The 22,995-nt window shown below is 41.0% G+C and overlaps 1 protein-coding gene across 2 annotated transcripts in view; it reads left to right on the forward strand.

Annotated features, from left to right (window-relative positions):
• The window catches only part of PRKG2 (protein kinase cGMP-dependent 2), a 97,994-nt gene extending 76,858 nt beyond the window's left edge, over positions 1 to 21,136 (forward strand). For both annotated transcript variants that reach the window (XM_062199194.1, XM_062199195.1), the window contains exons 14-18: positions 4,081 to 4,244; positions 8,286 to 8,408; positions 9,281 to 9,343; positions 16,134 to 16,200; positions 21,041 to 21,136. In XM_062199194.1, the coding sequence (XP_062055178.1) occupies positions 4,081 to 4,244; positions 8,286 to 8,408; positions 9,281 to 9,343; positions 16,134 to 16,200; positions 21,041 to 21,136 (513 nt within the window). The remainder of the gene's footprint in view (positions 1 to 4,080; positions 4,245 to 8,285; positions 8,409 to 9,280; positions 9,344 to 16,133; positions 16,201 to 21,040) is intronic.
• The last annotated feature ends 1,859 nt before the right edge of the window (positions 21,137 to 22,995 follow it).

Raw genomic sequence — 22,995 nt, forward strand, 5'->3', positions numbered from 1 at the left:
ACATAATGGCCGTTCTCCAGAAGCCAGATTTATTCACACACAATTAGACAGGGCTGCCATCAGGGATGTAATTGTGGAAATATAAACCGTGTTGAGGAACATCATAGGAGAAAAGAATTGGTTCTGTAATTCCTTAGACTGAGATGAACCTCAACAGCTTTTTCCAGTGAAGTCTTTCTACATACAAATCTTCCCTTGCCTTTGCCCACCTTGTACTAAACACTTGAGGTGTTGAATCAATACATCCCCCTAAAACCTGGTCATTGTTTGAACAACTTCTCCCCTCTCCCCCCATCCCCTGGCACTCTTACTCCCAGGGGATAGGAATCATCCACTGTTGTCTGTTTCAGCAGATGGACGCTAGTATCAGAGGGACGCTAAGTCAATGTTGGTTGTTGGCTGGCCAAATAAACAGATTCCATTTTGCCCTTGTCTAGACGTGGGTTAAGAAAGTGCCCTAAAAATTCTATATAAATATTTTTTTAATGTTCTGTCTCCATGAATCATCTGACTTAATTAGACTGGTCACCTTGTGTCCATTTTTTAATTGACTGAGAGAACTAATATCTGACAAATATACTGACCCAGAAAGAAACTTCTGGGAAAAAAAAATTCATACTTACTGGACAGCAGCTCCAGCAAGCCACAAAGTGCATTTTCCTGTTTCTTAATTGATGCAGTCATTCTTCAGACTTAGAGGCATCTTAAAATCTTCTCATTTATTAAAATCTTTAGAGTCTTAATGCTTTTTAAGCTTTTAGCATAATGTGAGCCATCTTTAATAATGAGAGTTTCATGGGAAAATCTGTGTGCAGCTTCTCCAGAGATATTTCCTGAGGAGAATTTGAGAAAATTAAGGGTGAACATGTGTGTATGGCAGGGGAGTCCTATTTTCTTGGCTCCTAAAATGATCCCTGTAAAGCATAAATCAAGCCATGCCATACCCCTTCTCTGAATTGTACAATGACTTCTTAGAGAAAGAAAGCACATCTGAAGAGCTCTCTCGTTCCAGCCCACTCCATAGTCTGCCCTAATTTCTGTCTCACATTGTGGCCAGGCAGTCCTGGCCCTTCACCATGCATTCCTGCCTCAGGGCCTTTGCAGTAGCTCTTCTTCCTGGCAGAACAGCCTTGTTCAGTTGTTTACAGAACTCTCTTGCTTCTCTCAGGTTTCCATTCAGCCCGCCTCAGATGCTGCCTCTTGAGAAAGGCTTTTCCTGTCCACCCTCTTTACACGTCTATGCTGTTCCCTGTAGCTAACTCTTGCTGTACACTGCTTCTTAGCAAATTTCACCATCTGGCATCATGTATGAGACTACATTTTTTGGCTGTTACCCTTCCCTTCTTCTTAATACGAGCCTACAAGGATTGGGGCTTGGTCCATACCCTTGTGCTTGGTACACAGTGGTATTCAATAAATGTTCATTGAATGAGTAAGTGAAAGGACCAGTGTTGCCCAGAGGGATGATGTAAAGACCAGACTGAAGTTTTGTGGTGGTGTTCACGATAGTATGGACAGAAGTAGCCTGATTTTATAGAAAATATACAGAACCTCACATAGATCTGAGATCTACTATTTTAAGCAAATGACTTTGGATGGGTCTAAGGGCTCCCTTTCCTCTGACCGAATGAATGAGACCAAAATTGATATGATCAAAGGAGATAAAGAAAATGGCATTTTCATACATCTTAGGGTTTTGGTGTAATTGCTGCTGTCTCTTTGGGCCAATATGCAAATACTTCAAAAGCAAAATCAGCAATTCAAATTAAAATATACCACTTTCAGAGCTGGAAAAACCTCCTAAATAGCTGATGAATTTCCAGTCATTCTGAAAAGGAACACTTAAATGTAATGTTATAAAAATGAGTTGAAAAGCTGTTATAAAGCAACAAAATATAATATTTGTATGTATATGTGCATTCAAATGTAGTTAAAAGCATTGCTTTATTATCTCTTAAATGTTAGTCCTCATAAAATTAGCTAGGAATCTTATATTGGTTCTTTCTCTGAGGAATAAGTAGATATGGCTAAGCTCAGCTGGTTACAAATTTAGTTTTATAATATCCCTAAGCCATCTTTTAGATATAATATTTGCAAGTCATTTTGTATGAATGAAAAGAAAACCAATAATAGTCCACTTTAAATTAGTTGTTTTCCAATAAGAAATCTCTTGCTCTTCTGTTAAATTTCTAAGAGATTTATTTAAGGTAAAAATATTTTAGATATTCATATTTATCACTTACTGACCCACACTGTTTTAGGTACGGGCTTATTTTATGATGTTACCTTTGTTCATTTCGTGTTTTAGCCAAGATTAGTGCCATGTTATTGAGATAGTCCATGTATAGTGAAGCTACTAACATACACAAGTTGAAGCCAGGGAACAATGTGTGTGTGCCTGCTTACTTGAGGGAAGTGGAGGGTGATTTTGTTTAAACAGTTTCTGTATGTATCATACATGAAAAATCCATGCCCTGTGTCCCTATAGAAGGAAGCTTAGTTTTCCAGGGCAGGAGGTTTGTCACATATACTGCCTCGAGTCCAAGAAGGCTGTTCTGCATCTTCAACCTTCTTTCCTGTCTGTTCTGTGCACTATGTTCATTGAATAATGACTCAGAGAAGTGGAAGGGCCTATTCTGAAAAGACACAAGAGTAGCACTGATTCCTTACCCTGGGTTTGTCCCTAATCCTTAGCCAAGGCCAACCTCAGATGTCACCTCCTCATAGCAGCTTCTCCAACCATACCTCCCTATTATTCTGGAACTATGTATTTTTCTAAGATTTATTTATTTTCTTGAAAGGCAGAGTCACAGAGAGAGTGAGAAAGAAATAGAAAGAAAGAGATCTTCCATCTACTGGTTCACTACCTAAGTGGCTGCAAGGCTGAGGCTGGACCAGGCCAAAGCCAGGAGCCTGAAACTCTACCTGGGTTTCACAGGTGGCCCTCTGAGTGTATACTTTGTTCCCTGATGTACCATGTCTGACGCTAATCTTGTCTCTGGTGGTTTTCTCTATGCTGTGAGCTTCTCAGAGCGATCTTTGTACCTTACAGGTTTAGCGCAAAGCCTGGCCTTTGGTGGGTACTGTGTGTATGCCTTCAGAATGAGTCAGTGAATGCAGGCACCACCCACCATCCACCTCCCTGAGGGAGACTGGAAGTGTGCAGGGCCTGCCAAAAGTGGGTTGGGATGATGCTGGCTTTGCTGTGGACTGCTGGAGGTGTAGGCTGCACACACTGTGTCTAATGGATTTTGAACACTGTCCAGAGTTTTAAGCATCTGTTTTCCCAGCAGTAGTTCCTTTCTCAGACTCCATTTTGCTATTATTTTCACTTCCACACTGGAGTTTTAAGTGTACAGGAGCTAATCACTTTCCCCTTCCTTCCTCTTCCCAATGAATGCTAATACCGATTTTTTTTTAAGTCTTGCTTGCCCTGAGCTTCATGCATCGTTATATCCCAACCCCTTTTCTAAGCTGCAGTTTTTTAAAAAACATGTTTTTGAGTTTTACTTTATTTATTTGAGAGGTATAGTTACAGTGAGAGGGAGAGACAGAGAGAAAGGTCTTCCATCTGTTGGTTCGCTTCCCAAATGGATGCAATGGCCAGAGCTGCCCGATACAAAGCCAGGTGCTTCCTGGTCTTCCACACGGTTGCAGATGCTCAAGCACTTGGGCCTCTTCTACTGCTTTCCCAGGCCACAGCAGAGAGCTGGATTGGAAGAGGAGCAGCTGGGACTAGAACCGGTGCTCATATGGGATGCCAGGCATCACAGGCAAAGGTTTAACCTACTGGGCCACAGCGCCAGCCCCCACCCCCTTTTCTAAACTATTCTTTTCCTCCAAATGTCCTGAGCATAGATGTATCAATGCAATTAGATCCACACCTGATCCTCAAAGGAATATATAAGTGTGTGTGTGCGTGCGTATGTGTGTGTGCACTTGCATGTGTTGAAGGAAAGTATGAGAAAAGAAGGTTTAGAAAGTTAGAAGGAGGTTTTGGAACATTTTGCAAGTTAGGGAGACTTAGAAAGGAGCATGCGTTTAATGGCCTCTGAAAATGTCTTTGACATTCTTTTCCAGGTTGACTTTGGATTTGCTAAGAAAATTGGATCTGGACAGAAGACATGGACATTCTGTGGGACTCCAGAGTACGTAGCTCCCGAGGTCATTCTTAACAAAGGGCATGACTTCAGTGTGGACTTTTGGTCACTGGGAATCCTCGTGTATGAGCTACTAACGGGCAAGTAAGTAGCCTCCAGTTTGAGTTAGCTCTTCTTTAGAGAAGTGTGAAAATAACTTACTAATGAGAACCAATTTATTATGTAAAAGATGATCATTTTGGAAGTGTTTTTGATGCCTTTCCTCTTTATATTGCTTCAAATGCAGGGAGCTTGCCAGTTTGTATTATGGAGAAAGTATTCAAGATGGATAAGGAAACAGAATTGCTAGTGTTTCCCAAAATGGCAAGGTCCTTGTTACAGATAACACATTAAATATGCAAAGGCTTTGACAACTGAGCATCATAGTAAGAGAAGGAGTAAAAATTATAGGCTATCTTATTGTTTCTTCTTTTTTGTAATTGAGAAAAATAGCAGCCCTGTTTCAGTTAAATTTATTAATCATAAAACTAAATTTAGCCTCGGATTTCCATTTTCCCATCATCATTAACCAGAAATGCTAAGAGAAAGCCACATTGCTGGATTTAAATTTTAATCTCGTTGTCAACTCCTTTCTAGAAGTGATAATGAACAGAGACAAGACACAGCAGGGGTTTAGCGCTTAAAATTGAATTGTCACTCCCAATGAGACTAAAAGACTATTACCAGGATACCTGATATTTAACACACATTCACACATATACACACACACACATGCACACCCAACACACATCGAAGCTGTTTGTAATGAAAGAGGACTTCAAAAGGTTCATGATAAAATGGAATTTAAAAGCAAGTTTATTTTGATGCAAAAAAATGGAATACATGTCTAGTTGTTTATAACATTCATTTCTCACAATTTTTTGGAAAACCCTTTCATATGACCTCACACTTGTGAAGCATTCTACAGTTTTCAAAGCACTTACATTTGTATTATGTAGGTTAGTTTCCACAAACTTGGGTGGAAGGTAAGGCAGGAAATGTTACTGCTATTATGTTATTATTTAAGTTTTATAGTTTAGAAATCCAGCTGAGAAGACTACCTGCCTAAAGACAGTAATTTTATCTGACTCTGAATGTGACCCTCTTTCTGTTACACATACACACACACGTGTGTGTGTGTGTGAGTGTGTTTGATATTGTGTGTGGACACTCAGGCTTCAGATCAGTTTGCTTTCTGGTTTTGTATCTCCATTTTTCATTAGCTGATTCAGTGATCCACGTTACCCTTTATAACCAGATATTGTCAGTCCTAATTTTAGAGATGCTTCACAGATGGAATGGTTTAAGAAACACTGGAGTGAGTTCATTGATGGGGATATCAGTCTGAACGTACCTTTTGCAGAAAAACAACTTCATGGGATGTTCTTGAGCTTTGACACTACCAAGTTCCGTGTTAGCTCACCTGTGACTGCGTTGTACATCTTTGTCCACATGTATTGAGTGAACAGATCTGAAAGATCACTTTATATTATCTGTACTAATTTTCAAACATTCATTGTTAAGACTCTAAAGGAAAGAAGAGAACATTTTGTGATAGTCATCCAGACTATCACAAGGACTTCTCTTTCAAGCGTTTGTTTCTCATCTTTGGGAAACTGGTCAGTTGCGTTTCTAAGAGACATGTAGGGAACTGCAGAACACTCATCTCAGTCTTCACCAGCTGGGATGAATTGTAACAAGGAAAAGAGAGTTAAAGTAAGGAAATAAGGAAGCGGGGTGGGGGACCTAACAATTTGGAATTGACCAAATGGCCTTGAGCTGTCATAAAAAAGTTGGGACATTCCTTTTGCAAACATTTTCATGGAAGGGCAAGGTAAAAGTTAATTTTAAGTGCCCTGAACTCTAGAATATCAGGAGGAAAATAGAAATGAAAAAGCAAGTAAAGAACAAACCAATCCAGTGTAGTTGGAAACACGTATGTTGGAAATATCATAGCAATGTTCTTTGTTTTTGGTCTCATTTTCTTTACGAGGGAAACGTGGAGTATTAAATAGTTGGCATGCTGACTTTGTTTATTGGCAAGGATGGGAACTCTCAGTGTCAAAACGACTCAACCATGACTGAGATACAGCAGAGGGGTTCATGAAAGTTATCTTTAATTTTCAAAAAGTAAATGACAGCAAAGGTATGAAAGTGTTTTTCAAGGCAAAATATATGCATGAAAACATTACCCAACTTTAGTGGTCAGTTTTCAGTCCCATAGTGATATTTTCCTTCAAATACCCCTTTCCCTTGACTGCCAGGACCTCCCTGTCTCTCCTTTTCCCACATGACGGCTCCTTCTTTGTCCCTGTGGCTGGATTCTCTCACCTTCCTGAGTACTCAACATGGAGCCACTGCAGGCAATGACCTCTTCTGTATTTGCTTGCTCCTTGGATTTTTTTTTTTTTTTTTGACAGGCAGAGTGGATAGTGAGAGAGAGAGACAGAGAGAAAGGTCTTCCTTTTTGCCGTTGGTTCACCCTCCAATGGCCGCTGCAGCCAGTGCATCGTGCTGATCCAAAGCCAGGAGCCAGGTGCTTCTCCTGGTCTCCTGTGCGGGTGCAGGGCCCAAGTACTTGGGCCATCCTCCACTGCCTTCCCGGGCCATAGCAGAGAGCTGGCCTAGAAGAGGGGCAACTGGAACAGGATTGGTGCCCCGACCAGGACTAGAACCTGGTGTGCCGGTGCCGCAAGGCGGAGGATTAGCCTGTTAAGCCACGGCGCCGGCTGCTCCTTGGATGTTAATGTCAAGTTCCATGGCCATAAATACCATCTGATGGTCCCCACATTACAGCTCCATTCCTGACAGCTTCCCTGAAACCATCTGCCTGCTTAGCCTCTCCATGTGGATGTTCAAAACATAACCCTTGATTCCTTTTCCTGTAACCTGCTTATCACCTCACCCCTGGCCACTCTTTTGGTAGAGATAGCTCCAGCCTCTAGGTACCTGGCCAAAACACTAGCATCTTCTTGAAACCTGTCTCCCATTCACTATGTTAACCCCATTCACAAATCCCATTGGCTTTATACTGTCTGTCTCAGATCTGGCTGCTATAACAAAGTGTATTTACTTCTCATTTGAAGGCTGGAAGTCTCAGATCAGGGTGCCAAACTGCTCAGGTTCTGGTGAGGGCCCTCTTCTGTGCTCAGAATACCAGCCTCTCCTCTGATCCCTACATGGTGGAAAGATAGCCAGTCAGCTCCCTGGCCTGTCTTAGGGAGACACTAACCCCACTCATGAGGCCCTCACCCTCATGACCAAGTTACCTCCCACAAACCCTGCCTCTGAATACCATTGCATTGGGTTAGAGTGTGACCATATGAATTTGGGAGACACAGCTTTCTGACCGTTGCCTGGTTTGGAGAGATCCTCCATCTATCCGTGGCCCACCACCTACAGCACCATTTTAGTCCAGGTTCTTAGGCCTTCTTTCCATCCTCATCACCATCATCCCAGTTCATTCTCCACAAATTATGAAGACGCTCACTCTGGCTGCTGTGAATTAGACCAACACTCAGAGAATCCCAGATTCTTACCATATGCCACCAGATCTATATATGATGTTGTCCTTGACCCTTGTGTCCCTCTGCTGCTTACTGCAGTGACCACACTGCCCATCTCACTGCTCCACTTCTGGGACATGGCCTTTGTACTTCCTGTACGGGAGCCCTCTGCCCACAGATTACTGTGTGGCTCAGCCACTCTCTGTTTCCACCAACACCTCTGCTCCATTTTCAATATTCATGAGAAAGGCATTTTCTTTTCACTCTGTTTAAAAAAAAATCACACTTTCGGTTACTCTCTGTTCCCTCTTTTATTTTTCCTTTCAGTGCTCATCACTACCTAAGAAATTCTGCATGAATTTCAATTTTTTTTGCACTGAACTAAAGTTAACTTTCAATTCCATTTTTCCACAAACTGTTTGAAGTACCCTCCTATGTGTGTGTCATTGGTTAAGTGATGCGAAATTTGTGAATTGACTTTTGGCATACATTCACATTTTTAAAAACTACTAAGGAAAGAGGGAGACAGAAAGGAAAGAGGGAAATAATGGAGGTAGGGCGAAAAGAAGGAAGAAGCAAGGTAGCTCCCAATGTGTCTCCGACTCTGACCTGAACGTGTCTTATTTTGGATGTTCTCTAGCCCACCCTTTTCTGGGATTGACCAAATGATGACCTACAATCTGATTCTCAAAGGAATTGAAAAAATGGATTTTCCCAGAAAGATAACCAGACGACCTGAGGATTTGATCCGGAGGCTTTGCAGGTGAGAACGACGATAAGTAACCCCTTGTCTTGGAGACACCACAAAAGCTTCCAGTTTCTGTTTCCATACAGTTTTAAATTCTTTGTTTACTTTTGGTACATTTCTCCATAGCTGAATTATATTAGACAGTGAGGATCTATTTTGCTATCTGAGATAGGAGTTTGAGTTTGTCTCATGTTACGTGCACAGTATCTAATAGTTTTAAGAGGTCTAATTTTACAGGTTACCTTTGGGAATCATCTTCATCTGCCATAGAGCAAAACAGAACCACAAACCTTAGTTTAAAAACTGGGTGATTAATTTATAGTTTTACTATCTCAAGACAAAATCAGTGATGATGATAAAATATTATATATCCTCTTTCCATCTTCATTTTAAAAAGAATATTCCTCTTTTAAATTACCCCCAGATTTCTACTTACTATGAAAAATCATTTATCAAGGAATAGGAGACTTCTCAATTTTTTTTTCTAAACTCCATTTTGCTGCTATTTTTGTGCATTTGAACTTTTGAAAAAGCATCATAAAGTTGGCTAACAGCAATTTCTGCAGGCTTCTTAGGTTCCAGCTCAGATGTTAATGATTCGCTAAAGCTTTCCCATGTTTTCTCAGCTGGATTGGCAAAATAGCACCCTCCTGTGCTTCTCTTAGGAATATATAACTCTAATTCACTTGTGCTCCCACCTCCTACTTCCCACTCCCCGTAAGGAAGAGACCCTGTTGTTTTAATCTCTCTGTATTCAGATATCTGGTCTACAGCAGAAATTTTATGAATGTTGTTGAATAAATTAATTAATGAGCCAAATTTAAATTTTAATGTATAATTCACTCAAGTATAATTATTAAAACTAGCTTTAAAAATTATTGTTTTAGGCAAAACCCAACAGAAAGACTGGGAAATCTGAAGAATGGAATCAATGACATTAAGAAACACAGGTACATAGTTACTTGTTCTTTGCCTATAAAAATATAGAAACTTATAGCATAATTTTGAATCCTTAACAGCTTCTCTCAGTAAACCAGAAGGGTTACTATGGAGACTTATTTTCCCCCTTTTTGGTACCTTTTTCTGTTTTGCTAGAAGTAGTTACAGTAATTTATCTCAAAGTGATTTCTGTAATGCTAGAAATCAATGGGTAAAGTTGCAAAACAAGTTACAAAATCATATCTTGAAGTCATTGCAATCTAGTTTTTTATCCACTACTATCTTTATTACTAGCTTTATTACTAGATTCTGTTGATGAATTAAGTTCTAATGGGCATTTAATTTGTAAATAAAGGAGGATTAGTCATTGGTGTCAATATTCAAGATAATGGGTCAGCTAAAACCATTGTTAAATAGTACAGATCATCTCAGACTTATGATGGTTCAACTTAGTAATTAATGTGAAAGTGACACACATTCGAAAGATGCCGCACTTTGAATTTTGCATGTAGATCTTTTCCCAAGCTAGTGTTATGAAGTATAATACTTCCACTTTCATGGTGCTGGACTGCAGTAGCAGCCAGAGCTCCCACGCAGCCCAAAGTTCACAAAGGGAGTTGAAAGACCGATGCTCTAGTGTGTTGTGTTGCTAAGCTGTGATGTTAGGTAGCTTAGGTGGAGTCAATGCACCTTCAATTTAGAATATTTTCTTTTTTTTAACTTTTATTTAATGAATATAAATTTCCAAAGTACAGCTTATGGATTACAATGCCCCCCCCCCCCCATAATTTCCCTCCCACCCGTAACTCTCCCCTTTCCCGCTCCCTCTCCCCTTCCATTTCACATCAAGATTCATTTTCAATTCTCTTTATATACAGAAGATCAGTTTAGTATATATTAAGTAAATATTTCAACAGTTTGCCCCCACATAGCAACACAAAGTGAAAAATACTGCTGGAGTACTAGTTAATAGCATTAAATCACAATGTTGATTCTATCAGTTAGTATTAACAGGCACTAGTCTTGTTTGTGTGATCCATTTGACTCTTAGACCTTAGAATATTTTCAACTTATGATGGGCTTACCAGGACATGACCCACTGTAAGTTGATGAGCATGCATTTTGTGTTTCAATTTTAATTAATGTTATATATTCATTTTAAATCTAATTTTCAAAAGTGTGAAGCCTCATTTTTTTTTTTATTTTACTTTTGGAAATAAAGTACACGGATTGCACAGAATCTTAAGTAATGCCCTGTCCTCATGCAGGAATCTAGTGCGTACCTTTCCAGTTCTGTACGTTTCTGAACTGGCCTTCTGACACCCTGATAATTCCGTAGCATGTATTCTCTGATTTTATTAAATATCATATATGGCACATCAAGCCTTCAAGATTTTTTTTTTTAATCAGTGCCTAGCTAAATCCTGAAGTCATCAAAACATTTTCATTTTGTGTAGGATTTTGAATATAAAAATGCCACTTCTTTTTTTTTTTTTTTTTTTTGGATAGGCAGAGTTAGACAATGAGAGAGAGAGAGAGAGACAGAGAGAAAGGTTCACCTCCCAAATGGCCGCTATGGCCAGCGTGCTGCGCCAATCTGAAGCCAAGAGCCAGGTGCCTCCTCCCAGCCTCCCATGCAGATGCAGGGCCCAAGACTTGGGCCATCCTCCACTGCCCTCCCGGGCCACAGCAGAGAGCTGGACTGGAAGAGAAGCAACCGGGACAGATTCCAGCGCCCCAACAGGGACTAGAACCCGGAGTGCCGGCGCCGCAGGTGGAGGATTAGCCTACTGAGCCGTGGCGCCAGCCAAAAATGCCACTTCTAAGAGTACAATGTGTACTACAAGAAATAAGCTTGATAGCTTCAACATTGAAAACCTTTGGATGTACATTGGATTACATTTGGATGTACATTTGGATTACATTGATGTAATCCCTTTTAGAAATAAAAATCTCTCTCAATGTTTCATCCCCAGATATTTTCACTGAACAATTAGGAGGACATCAGCCCAGTGGGCGCATAGAGGAGAGGCGTGGCTGCTGAATAGAATCATTATTCATTTTCCCCAGTAGCTGTGACTGAACATCAGCTTCCAGCGCTGCTGTGCATAGACAGGAATTTACTTGAAATACAGCTGTGTATTTCACATTGTAAATTCAGTGGAGTTCTGCCTTCAGGGTGTGTCAGGAAGAAGAAGTGGAGGAGGGAAATTAGGAGGAGGGGAACAAGCAGACAGACACATGGTGGATTTCTTAGACATGCGCATCTCCTAGTATTTTAGTGTTCATTGTCATCATCCCTTTGATTGCCCCCAGTCATGAAGTTCATTACTGTGTGGGATTCCAGTTTATCCTCTTCCTGCATGACTTGCTGTTGTCACCGTCATTTTTCTCACTATCAAATGACACATAGACACACCATTCTGCAGACACAAGGCTCCCGTCAATGCAAGTCGCTCTTTCAGTGGATTTCCCACATCCCTCATTAAAGAAGAGTTATGTTTTACTCTAGGGTAGTTGGGAAACAGAAGTGATAGGCGTGCTAACAGGCTGCAGCTTCATCGTTTACTTCTTCTTTACCCAAGGCTCATTTAAATGTAGCTGTCAAATTGTGACCCACACGCAAATGGATGCTAAAAGATTTTCTCACCTCTTCATGGTCAGAAAAGATTTTTAATTTCTTTCTCTGTAGGGATTGGTTTGCTTGTTGTTAATACTGGCAGGATTGTCTCAGTCCCAAGGCCTTGTGGAGCCTGGGTGCAGGAGTCCAGGGGAGAGTTAATGAAGGTGCACACATCTACACAGTGGCTTATGCTCAGCCCGGGGAGTTCCAGCCCATTATTTCACTCTATTTTCGTGGTGCTTATGAAGCTATAAAGGGAGGAGTCGAGGATTTCAGAACAATAGACCTTTTTCTGCCTCCAAATAGAAGTGTTTTTAAGAAGCCCCCGAGGTTTATAGCTTTTCAAGTCAGTATAGTTTTGGAGTTAAAAAAGAAATTCTTTTTAAAGTTGCCATCACATTTTCCTATTCTAAAGTAACACTTTTTTTCCCTTAGAGGGCTGTTTACCTCAATTTGGTATTTAACAACAATCCAATATAGCATATTATAGGGGTTTATCCATTCTGCGTTAAATCATATTTTCTAAAAATAATTATGGAGTTCCTCTCCCTCCTGCTTACAAACTAACTTACAGTGAAGTCCAATTGTTAGAGTCTACTGACTCCTGTTTCAAAAGGGGACGACTGTGCTGGCAGGGTCTGACTCAATCTTTCCTGAGAGGAAGAGGAATAATTTGTTTCCAGTATTTTAATATCATCTAAAATATTTCTGATCTCTGAAGTGGCTTTCAAGGATAGCCTCTACAAGACTTTCACAAACAAAGGAATAATTTCTGTGCCATTGCTACTAATATTTCTCTGGTGACTACTTTTCACACACAAGTGAATGCTGGCTCACAATTGCTGAACATGTGCTTAGTGTCCAAGGCCAAGTGTCAAGTGAATGGCCACTCATGTTAAGTAATTACTGCCATGGGTCAAAGAATAACAAGTACTCTGCAAAAAAATGCACAGGCCCTGTGATTCAGTGGAGAGTAACAGTAATCGTTTTTATTAATTTGTGGTGTACCTTCTGGGTAGACATCATTGAGAGACAGGTTAAAAAGAACTGTTGTTGTATTTAGTGGGAAAAAAAAAAGAACTGTGCATCTAGAAGTTGCTACAATTGCAGCCTTGGTTTGTTTGCAGATGTGATGGGTGCGTAGGGAGGGGACTTCTGTGGTTTCACAGCAAGGGCAGAGGAGGGAGGTAAAGCAGCTGGACTTCTGTCTGGCACTCACTCCTGGTACCTTCTACTAAAATGGCACTTGGCATAAAGAATGGCATCTAAAAAGAAATGTGTCAGAGAATGCCCTCTCTGTTTTTAGTTTTTTGCCACTGCTAAGCTTAGACTTAGAATAGGAAATCCAGAGAAAGATTGAACTAAAACCAACTCCGGAGGTGAGAAGAGACAGAGAAAGGGAGAAGAGTGTGAATTCCCACATGACTGACAGAGGAATGTCCCAGCCTCCTAAAAGCTTCCCCGCCTTCCCACACACAACCCTCCACCTCCCTGCGCCATCCCAGACCCGGTGCTCATTCTCCATATAGCAGTCAGAATCATCTCTTTAAGACTAGAACATTCTAATGGCTTCCCATCACATATAAAAATCCTGATCCCTTATGTATCCTGTGGAATGCTGAACGAGCTGCTGTCAGACTACTTCTCAGATGTCGGTTTTCATCTCATTTCCTGTGCATTCACCCCACTCCAGTGCATTCCCGCCACCTCCTCCTGTGTGGAAGGGCTCTGCCACAGACCGTGCCATCCCTTCCCTTTCCCTTCACTCTGGCCTTAATTCAGATGCCACCTCTTCGAGAGTTTCCCCTTTCCACCTGTTCCCATTCCAGCCACCTCCTGCAGGTAGTATTTGGGATGAACATTTGTATTGCTACTTTGTTTTCTTGTCTCTGTCTCCATGGTCTTTATAAGAGTCTGAAAGCTAAATTATGTTCAAGAGAAGTGAGGCCTCCTGACTTCTGGTGTTGTTTCTAGCACATCAAGTTATACAAATACACTAAGTATCAGATGAGCCCTTCAAGATTCATGATGTAGAAGCAAAAAATGAAAGGATTTCATTCGGCCATCACCTTAGTCTCATATTTTCAGGTTGTTGCAAAATTCTTCTTGGTGCTTTTTAGACCCTTATCACCAGGGACATCACCATCGTGACAGTGTGACATCATAAGACACAGCAGGATGAATGCCTGTGTTTGTTCTCTTGCCGTTGTTCAGTCATTCAACAAACACTACCTGAGTCTCTGTCCTGAGAGAAGCACTGCCCCAAATATTAAATGCATTGAAAGATAGGAAAGAGATGAACATTCCTGCCTTCATATAGGTTGCAATCTAGTGGGGAAGAGAAAAACTAAGATAACTAAGTTAAGTACTATATCAGACAGTGGGAAGTGCCAAGGAAAAAAGTGGAAGGGGGAGGGGTGAAGAAGTGTGTGTGTGAGGGAAGAGGGGTTGCAATTAGGTTTGATGGCCAAAAAAGAGCTCGCTGAAAAGGCAACCTTAGATGAAGACCTGTATGTGTTGAAGGACGGAGCCACGTGGAAATCCGGGAAGGAACAAATCTAGTCCTTAAAGGGGGGGAGGGCATTTCTGGTTTGTTGAAAGAATGGTGAGGAGGTAAATGAGGAAGGGAGAGAGAGAAAGACAAGATGGTGGGAAGATGATGTGAAGGTGGTGATGCGAAGAGTGGGTCGGTAGCGCCTGGGAGGTGAAAATAAAGGCATGGCGAAGACTTGACCTCTTGCACTGGGTCACATGGTGATACTGGGGAGTTTCGTGGGAACTGGTTGCGTTTTAAATGATCACCCTTGCTGCTCAGTTTTTGCCCAAGGACAAAGCAAAAGGCTGTCTTTATTCTAGCCGTATGCAGATTTTGTGGATTGGTTAGATCCTGAATACAGATACATTTTGAAGGTAGTACTAAAAGGATTTGCCTGTGGAGTGAGGGAGGATGTGAGAGAAAGAATAACTCCATTACCTTGGGTTTAAGCAACTGGAAGATTGAAGCAAGTTTGCTGGACAAAATTTGGAGCTCTAATTTGGACCTAACGTGTGCTAGCTGCCTATTGCACATGCAGGTGGGAGATGATGAACAGGAGTTACAGATGTTAGCCTGGAAATCAGTGAGGAGGTCTTGGTTGGAAATAGACCTTCAGGAGGAATAAATACAGAGATTCTATTTAAAAACATAAGACCAAATGAGACTACCTAAAGAATGGAAGTAGTTGGAAAGAGAAGAGACCCAAGGAATGAGCCTTGGAGTGCACCAACTTCATGAGGAAGGAGCAGTGGCAAATGAGGAAAGAACTCAAGAAGGTAGGAAGAAAACCTGGACAACAATGGGTCTTGAAAGCCAAAGAGAGTGTTTCAGAAAGCGAGAACAATGAACTGCAGGAAATGCTAAAAGGTCAAATAAGGTGACAGCGGAAGTGAGGTGGTTCCATGGAGTGGAGGATGTGAAACCTGGTTGTGTAATTGCTCAGGAGAAAGTCAGTAGATCAGGTGATTAGACAGCTCTAGGAGTTCTCTAGTGGGCAGGAGTGAGAGTCCCAGGGGAACACAGGTCAAGGGAGGGTGTTTTGTTGTTAGAAGAAGTAAAGCATTTCTGTGTGGCTGGAGTTGATCCAGCCGGGAAGGCATTGAAAATTCAGAAATGAGAACTATAGGAGTATGTTTTTGCAAAGAGAAGAGGTAATGAAATCAAGTATACAGTATAAAGATTGATCTTTGGTAGAAGCAAAGGCAATTAATTCATCATATAGAGAGAAGGTCACTCACCGATGTGGGTAGGTGGGCAGGGATGCTGGTGGGAGATTGTGGAAATTTGCTTTTTGCTTCAGTTGTTTCAAAGAAATAGGAGGTCAGATCATCTTTTGGGGCTGAGAATTGGAAGGAAATTCCAAGTTTGGGGAGGAGGAGGCAGAGAATGAATTAGCCCAAGGCAGCATGATGGGAAGACTAGAGTTAGTGCTGAGCTGCATTAAATACTCACTTGAGGATAGTGGGCATGGGGTTAATGTGACGGCAGACAGCAAGGATGGCTGTGTGTTTGTTTCCCTCTGGTCACTCGGAGCTGCACTGTTGCAGGTAGGGAGCCTGCCGCAGAATTCCTTGACAGATTACCTGACATTCTAATACATTATCAAGCAAGTCATCTCCTCTATACTTGTTTTATTTCTCAGGTGGTTAAATGGCTTTAATTGGGAGGGATTGAAAGCGCGGAATCTTCCATCACCCTTACGAAGAGAGGTATGGTATTTAATATTTTACTCTCTTGCTTTGGGGGGTGGGGATTGGTTGTTGTAAGCACATTTTAGGAGTGTATGTGCACATACACATGCATGTAAGTGGTAGATTTAGGTGGCTTGTAACAGCTTTTTAAAATCTCTTTGGAAAAAAAAAAGATTTATTTATTTATTTGAAAGGCAGAGTTACAGAGAGGCAGAAGCAGAGAGCGAGAGAGAGAGAGAGTTCCATTTGCTGGTTTGTTCACTCCCCAAATGGCCTCAATAGCTGGAGCTGGGCCAATCTGAAGCCAGGAGCCAGGAGCTTCCTCTGGGTCTCCCATGTGGTTGCAGGGGCCCAGGGACTTGGGCCATCTTCCCAGAGAGCTGGATTGGAAGTGGAGCAGCTGGAACTTGAACCAGCACCCATAAGAGATGCCAGCACCACAGGCGAGGTGGCTTTACCTGCTACGCCACAGCACGGGCCCCAACAGTTTTTCTTTCATTAAGAGAAACTGTCAGGAATTATAATTGCAGGAGCTAAATAGTGTTGCCTATTTGATGGGTATTAGCTCACTTCTCAGGAACCTATTACATGCCCATGCCACCAAAGTCCCAAAATAGTCAGCGTTGCTCAGCTTGAAAGAATAGCTCTAGAAATAAAATGTGAACCACATATAAGGGTACTCAAAAATTTTGTGGGAAAAATGGGATTAAAAGTTAACTTTATGCTGGTGCAAAAAAAAAAAAAACAAACAATATTTAAATCCAGGCTTGCTTTTTTTTACAGTATGTGTTTTACAGAACATTTTGAAGACCCCCCCCCCTTACATATTTTTTTTAAAAGATTTATTTATTTAGGCTGGCACCGTGGCTCACTAGGCTAATCCTCTGCCTGGGGCACCGGCACTCCGGTTTCTAGTCCCGGTTGGTGTGCCATATTCTGTCCCTGTTGCTCCTTTTCCAGTCCAGCTCTCTGCTGTGGCTCGGGAAGGCAGTGGAGGATGGCCCAAGTCCTTGGGCCCTGCACCTGCATGGGAGACCAGGAGGAAGCACCTGGCTCCTGGCTTCGGATCAGTGCAGCGCGCCTGCCGTAGCGGCCACTTGGGGGGTGAACCAACGGAAGGAAGACTTTTCTCTCTGTCTCTCTCTCTCTCACTGTCTAACTCTGCCTGTCCAAAATAAATTATTTGTTTATTTGAAAGTCAGAATTAGAGAGAGAGTGAGAGGGAGATCCTTCATCCTCTGGTTTTACCCCTAAGATGGCTGCGATGGCCCGGGGCTGGATATCAAGCTCAAGTCAGGAGCCAGGAACTTCATTTGGGTCTCCCAGGTGGGTGGCAGAGGCCCAAACACTTGGGCCATCTTCGGCGGCTTTTCCCGGGCCATTAGCAGGGAACCAGATGGGAAGTGAAGCATCTGGGAGATGATTCTGCACCCATACGCGATGCTGGTGTCCCAGGCAGTGACTTTACCCACTGTACACAATGCCTGCCCTCTCCTACATAATTTTAAAATTTTCCACTAGCCACATTTTTTAAAAGATAAAAATAAGTGAATTGGATTCATTTAAATAATTGATCATAATATTTACTAAATATTATCATTTCAATATATAATCAATATAAAATATTGATAAATTACATTTAATTTTTTGTATTAAGTTTCCAAATCCCAATGAATTTAACTGTTAGAGCACATCAGTTTGGATGAACCACATTTCTTTTTTTTTAAAAGATGTTTTTATTTACTTGAGAGGCAGAGTTAGAGAGAAAGAGAGGGAGAGACAAAAATCTTTCATCCGCTGGTTCACTCCCCAAATGGCTGCAACAGCTGGAGCTGGGCCAATCTGAAGCCAGGAACCAGGAGCTTCTCCAGGTCACCCACATGGGTGCAGCGGCCCAAGGACTTGGACCATCTTCCACTGCTTTCCCAGGCCATAGCAGAGAGCTGGATTGGAAGTGGAACAGCTGGGACTCGAACCAGCGCCCATATGGGATGCCGGCACTGCAGGCAGTGGTTTTACCCACTATGCTACAATGCTGGCCCCAAGTGCTCAGTCACCATGTGTTGCTGACGGCTGCCTTATTGGACAGGGAAATTCTAGAGAAGGCAGAACATCAGCTAACTTGGGGGGAAGGATGAGGGATGAGTCAGGAATGAAGTCAATACCCCCCATGTTATGCTGGTCTTCCTTCCTCCCTTTCTCCCTCCCTCCCCCCCTTCCTCCCTCCTTCCCCCCCTTCCTTTCTCCCTCCCTCCCTCTCTCTTTCTGTTTCTCTCTTTCACTCTTTTGTTTTAAAATTTATTTGTTTTATGTGAAAAGCAGTTACAGAGAGAAAGAGGAGGGACAGAGACAGTGAGAGGTCTTCCATCTACTGGTTCAGTCCCCATATGGCTGCAATGGCCAGGGCTGGGCCAGCTCAAAGCCAAAGATTATCAGAGACCTAGATCAGAATTGGAGCAGCCGGGATAAGAACTGGCATCCTTATGGGATGCCAGCGGTCCAGGCAGTGGCCTTACTTGCCATGCCGACACATCGACCCCTGCTGGTGTTCTTTCTAATAGACTTGTGAAAACCTGTGTCTCCTCGTAAACATGTGTACATTTACATCTGAGGGTTTGTTTTAATCAAAGCTTAAATAGCTGTAAAGAATTTAATTTCCAGTATTTTATAAATATTAACATTTTAAAATATCACTATTACTTCATTCCTCAAATATATTTACTATATAATCCAAGTACTGTTGAGGTTTGATACCAATCAGCCATTTAAAAACCATATAAATATAACTTCACTCATTTTTCTCCTTATATTTCTATTCCATTTTCCCATAAAATTTCATTCTAATGTCAAACGCTTGTTTGTTTGATAGTCTTTCTTAATCACTCTCTAAATACCTTTAAATTTTAGTTTAATGTTTTTAATTTTACAAATATTTCATTTGGACTTAGTTATAACTACATTTATAATTATTTTTAGAGCATGCAGTGTCAATATATATTATTTATAAATAATCTATAAATAATTTTTAATTTATATATTATAAATTATAGATATATCTATAAATTAAATATAAACATATAAATATATAAATTATATATATGATACTTCATATATATTAAATTAAATGGAAAAATTAAATTAAAAGGTAAGTTTCTTTTGGTGTACAAAGATTAAAATCTGTGTATAGCTTTTTCATAATGTATTTCCTACAAACTTTTTGAAGACCCCTTGTATAAGCAAGAAAGGAGAGTTTTTTTTTTTTTTGACAGGCAGAGTGGACAGTGAGAGAGAGACAGAGAGAAAGGTCTTCCTTTGCCGTTGGTTCACCCTCCAATGGCCGTTGCGGTTGGCGCGCTGTGGCCGGCGCACTGCACTGATCCGATGGCAGGAGCCAGGTGCTTCTCCTGGTCTCCCATGGGGTGCAGGGCCCAAGCACTTGGGCCATCCTCCACTGCACTCCCGGGCCACAGCAGAGAGCTGGCCTGGAAGAGGGGCAGTTGGGACAGAATCCGGCGCCCCGACCGGGACTAGAACCCGGTGTGCCGGCGCCGCAAGGCGGAGGAATAGCCTAGTGAGCCGCGGTGTCGGCCGAAAGGAGAGTTTTAATATAACTGTCATTTTGAGCTCCATTTGAATGATCTTTCCCCTCACTGCCCCCAAACATTATTATCTATTATAAATATTACTTTTACTACTCTTGTTTGCACTTATTTTTTGCTGATGTTTTTGTTTCTTTGGTTTCTTCTGGGATATCTTTCTCTTCTGGTTTAGGATCAGTGTTCCTTTTCAGGAGGAATCATGTCAGTGGGTCGGGGGAGATCCTATATGGTTTAATCCAACCACCAGCTCCATAATTGCAGCAATGCACCTTGGGTGTTTTGTTCACCTGTATGCATTCAGTGATCAAAGAATCTACTTCTAACTTTCAAATTCAACAGTACTGTCTGAATTTTTAAGTATGTGCAGCAAAACTTTGCACTTTTGAGGGCCACCAATCCTGTATCTAGCCCCCCTGTCTGGCCTGGGTACACCGGCCAACTCCATCATTGTAACAATAGAGTGGCACATACTGCTTCTTTAATGTGACATCTGGAAGTTCCTTGGTGGCTTTTCCTAGATGCATTTTATTCATGTCCTGTTCAAGTCTCATGTGTGTTCCTACAGTGAACATGAAGTTTCAGACCCTTGATTTGCATTTTATGGGGTTTTCTGGGTAAAATGAGTAGCATCCATTTTCACAGATCACCTCAGGCCACTAATAGGAGGAGGAAGCCAGAATAGAATTTATTTCTAACAATCTTTCAGCAGGTGATACAATTAGGTACTACCTAAGTTTGGTTGAAGATAAAGAATCAGAAACTACCTGATTTGCCAAACCAATGAATCCTAGAATCATTTCATGTTTTCAGTGGGGTCATTAACACTTTGAATTGTCCCTTTGTTTGGCATTCTGAATCCTTTACATAGATCAATTGGCCATAAGAAAATTCAAGAAACTTTTATAAAGAAGAAAAAGAATTTTGGTAAATTTTGATTTTTTTAACATTTGCTTTTCAAATATTTTAGAATTTTAGAAAAATTAGACATGATTTTGTCACTTTTTCTTTAAGAAATAACTCCTTATGCTAAGTAGTTCCTTTCAAATGTAATCCAGTGATCAAATCCTTTGGTTCTAAAAGGGAGATCTCATAAGGCAGAGTTGGTATTTCAGGGTGATAACTGTTTCTCTTTTCTTTGTATGTATCTTACAAGTGGTTGCAGTCTGAAATCAGTGTTCAGTCACAACATGCAATACTACCTATGAGAGCATGCGGAGTCTACATTATCCTCACCTTTGTTTTAATCCTTTCTGTGTTAGCTCAGTGGACCTATCGATCACAGCTACTTCGACAAGTACCCTCCTGAAAAGGGAGTGCCTCCAGATGAACTTTCAGGCTGGGATAAAGACTTCTGATGGAAGAAGAGATGGTGACGGCCTAGACACTACAGAAGAAGACTCAAAGGACCAGTAATCCAACACTGATTATTTTCTCTTCAGAGTATTTATAATATCTTTTGGAAGACCATTGCATAAAAGAAATCCCTGTGCAGGAGATTGAGAAGAGTGGTAGGGATGTGGGTCTGTCCTATCATGTCTCGTTTAGATGCTGTGAATTTTCATGTATTTCATTCTCTGCTTTTTCCCAAAGATTGAAGGCTATTCCATTCACCTTTCCACAGTCAGACCCATTTTTGCTTAAGTATAGTCTTCTCTATAATTGATCGCCTCTTCCCAGTCACACTCTTCTTCTTTCTGTCCTGATAAGACTTTAAAGTGATCTTGCCTTTGAACAGCCAAGTCATGCAAGTAGGAAGAACATGAGTGCAATCTGGAAGATTTCTCTGCTTCAGCACTATGGCATCTTGAAAAGGTGGTCTCCAGAAATCATGGTTTTCAGTGGATGTCCTTGACTTCCACCTTCATTCAACCTAGGAAAATGTTAATTTGCTTCTGATACCAGTCTGAGAAAAGGCAAATTGGAGTGTTAGTCAATAGTGTCTCTTCCTAAATAAAAGAGCCAATTAATCCAATCATATAAATAGATATTTGTTTGGGGAAGTTAGAAAAAATGACCAAAACAAAAACTGTTTTTCTTTTTCCAGTGATGAGCTGTGATATTTCAGAGGCTTCAAAAATTTTGTTAAAGGTGGTTGTAATGTGTGATTAAATCTTGAGACTTTGGAAAGGTTTTATCAACTATATTGAAATATTTTCCCAATCAGAGTAAAAAAATAGCCTGGAAAAAAATTGTAAATGGTTTCCTTGTCATTATATGTAGAAGAGAATTAATTCTAATAGGTAAAGTTGCTGACTCCTTGAAACTCGGAGATATTTTGGCCAATTCTGTGATTACTGCTATTAATAAACCAAAAGAAGTATAGGACAACCATAGTTAATTTTTAATGAAAATCTCCCTGGCAAATGTTGATGCACTGTAATTACAGCCGAGTGAACAACTCTTTTTAAAGACGTTTGAGTCATAGATGTGTTTGTGAGTTTAGACTGTTAAGGCAGGCTAGCCACCGAGACGTGATGGGATTTTAGCATATGCCCTCCTCTTTGCAATCTTCAGATAACCCCCAGGAGGGTCTCCGGAGCTCTGGACCCCAGTCCTGGAGAACTTGACTAGGAAAGTGCAGGCTATCTGCTGACTATGACTGCTCCCTTACCTCCTTTCGCAAAGGGTGGAAGCAGAACTTTCTGGATCTTTTTAATTAGCAGAGGGAAAATAGCATTTAGAGTCAGGCCCTCCTCACGCTTCTGGCGATAATTTCCTCAGATAATGGTCTATGTGCAAAGCAGCCTCTGCTCAGGTCCCACCTATGATTTTGTCACGTAGAGAAAGTCAGCCAAATGTTTCCTGCAGAGGTAAGTGAGATAAGGGAGGCCCAAACCAAGAAGGTACATCATTCACAAGTTGAATTTTTACATTTAGAATCTGTCTGCTGAACCAAAGAGCTTTTGTTTCCTGGTGTAGTATTTTTAAAGATTAAGTATTGTACATAGAAGAACCATTTTTAATAGAATTAACCTGCTTCAAGAATTTCTAAGATTTTTTAAAGATTTTTATTTGCATTTGGTTTGTACTGTATGTTTTTCCATGTATATATTTTAAGATTACCAAAAGGTAGGAAATATATGTATTGGATGGATATTAGAACTGTACAGTTATAATAGCAATGATATTCTCAAAGGAGGTCAGTAGTTACAATTTAAAAAAAGCCCTACCTATACAGAAATAAAAACCAATTTAAGATACTGCAGGTTTATTC

The sequence above is a fragment of the Lepus europaeus genome, chromosome 8 (genome assembly GCF_033115175.1).
Source record: "Lepus europaeus isolate LE1 chromosome 8, mLepTim1.pri, whole genome shotgun sequence".
Classification (NCBI taxonomy): domain Eukaryota; kingdom Metazoa; phylum Chordata; class Mammalia; order Lagomorpha; family Leporidae; genus Lepus; species Lepus europaeus.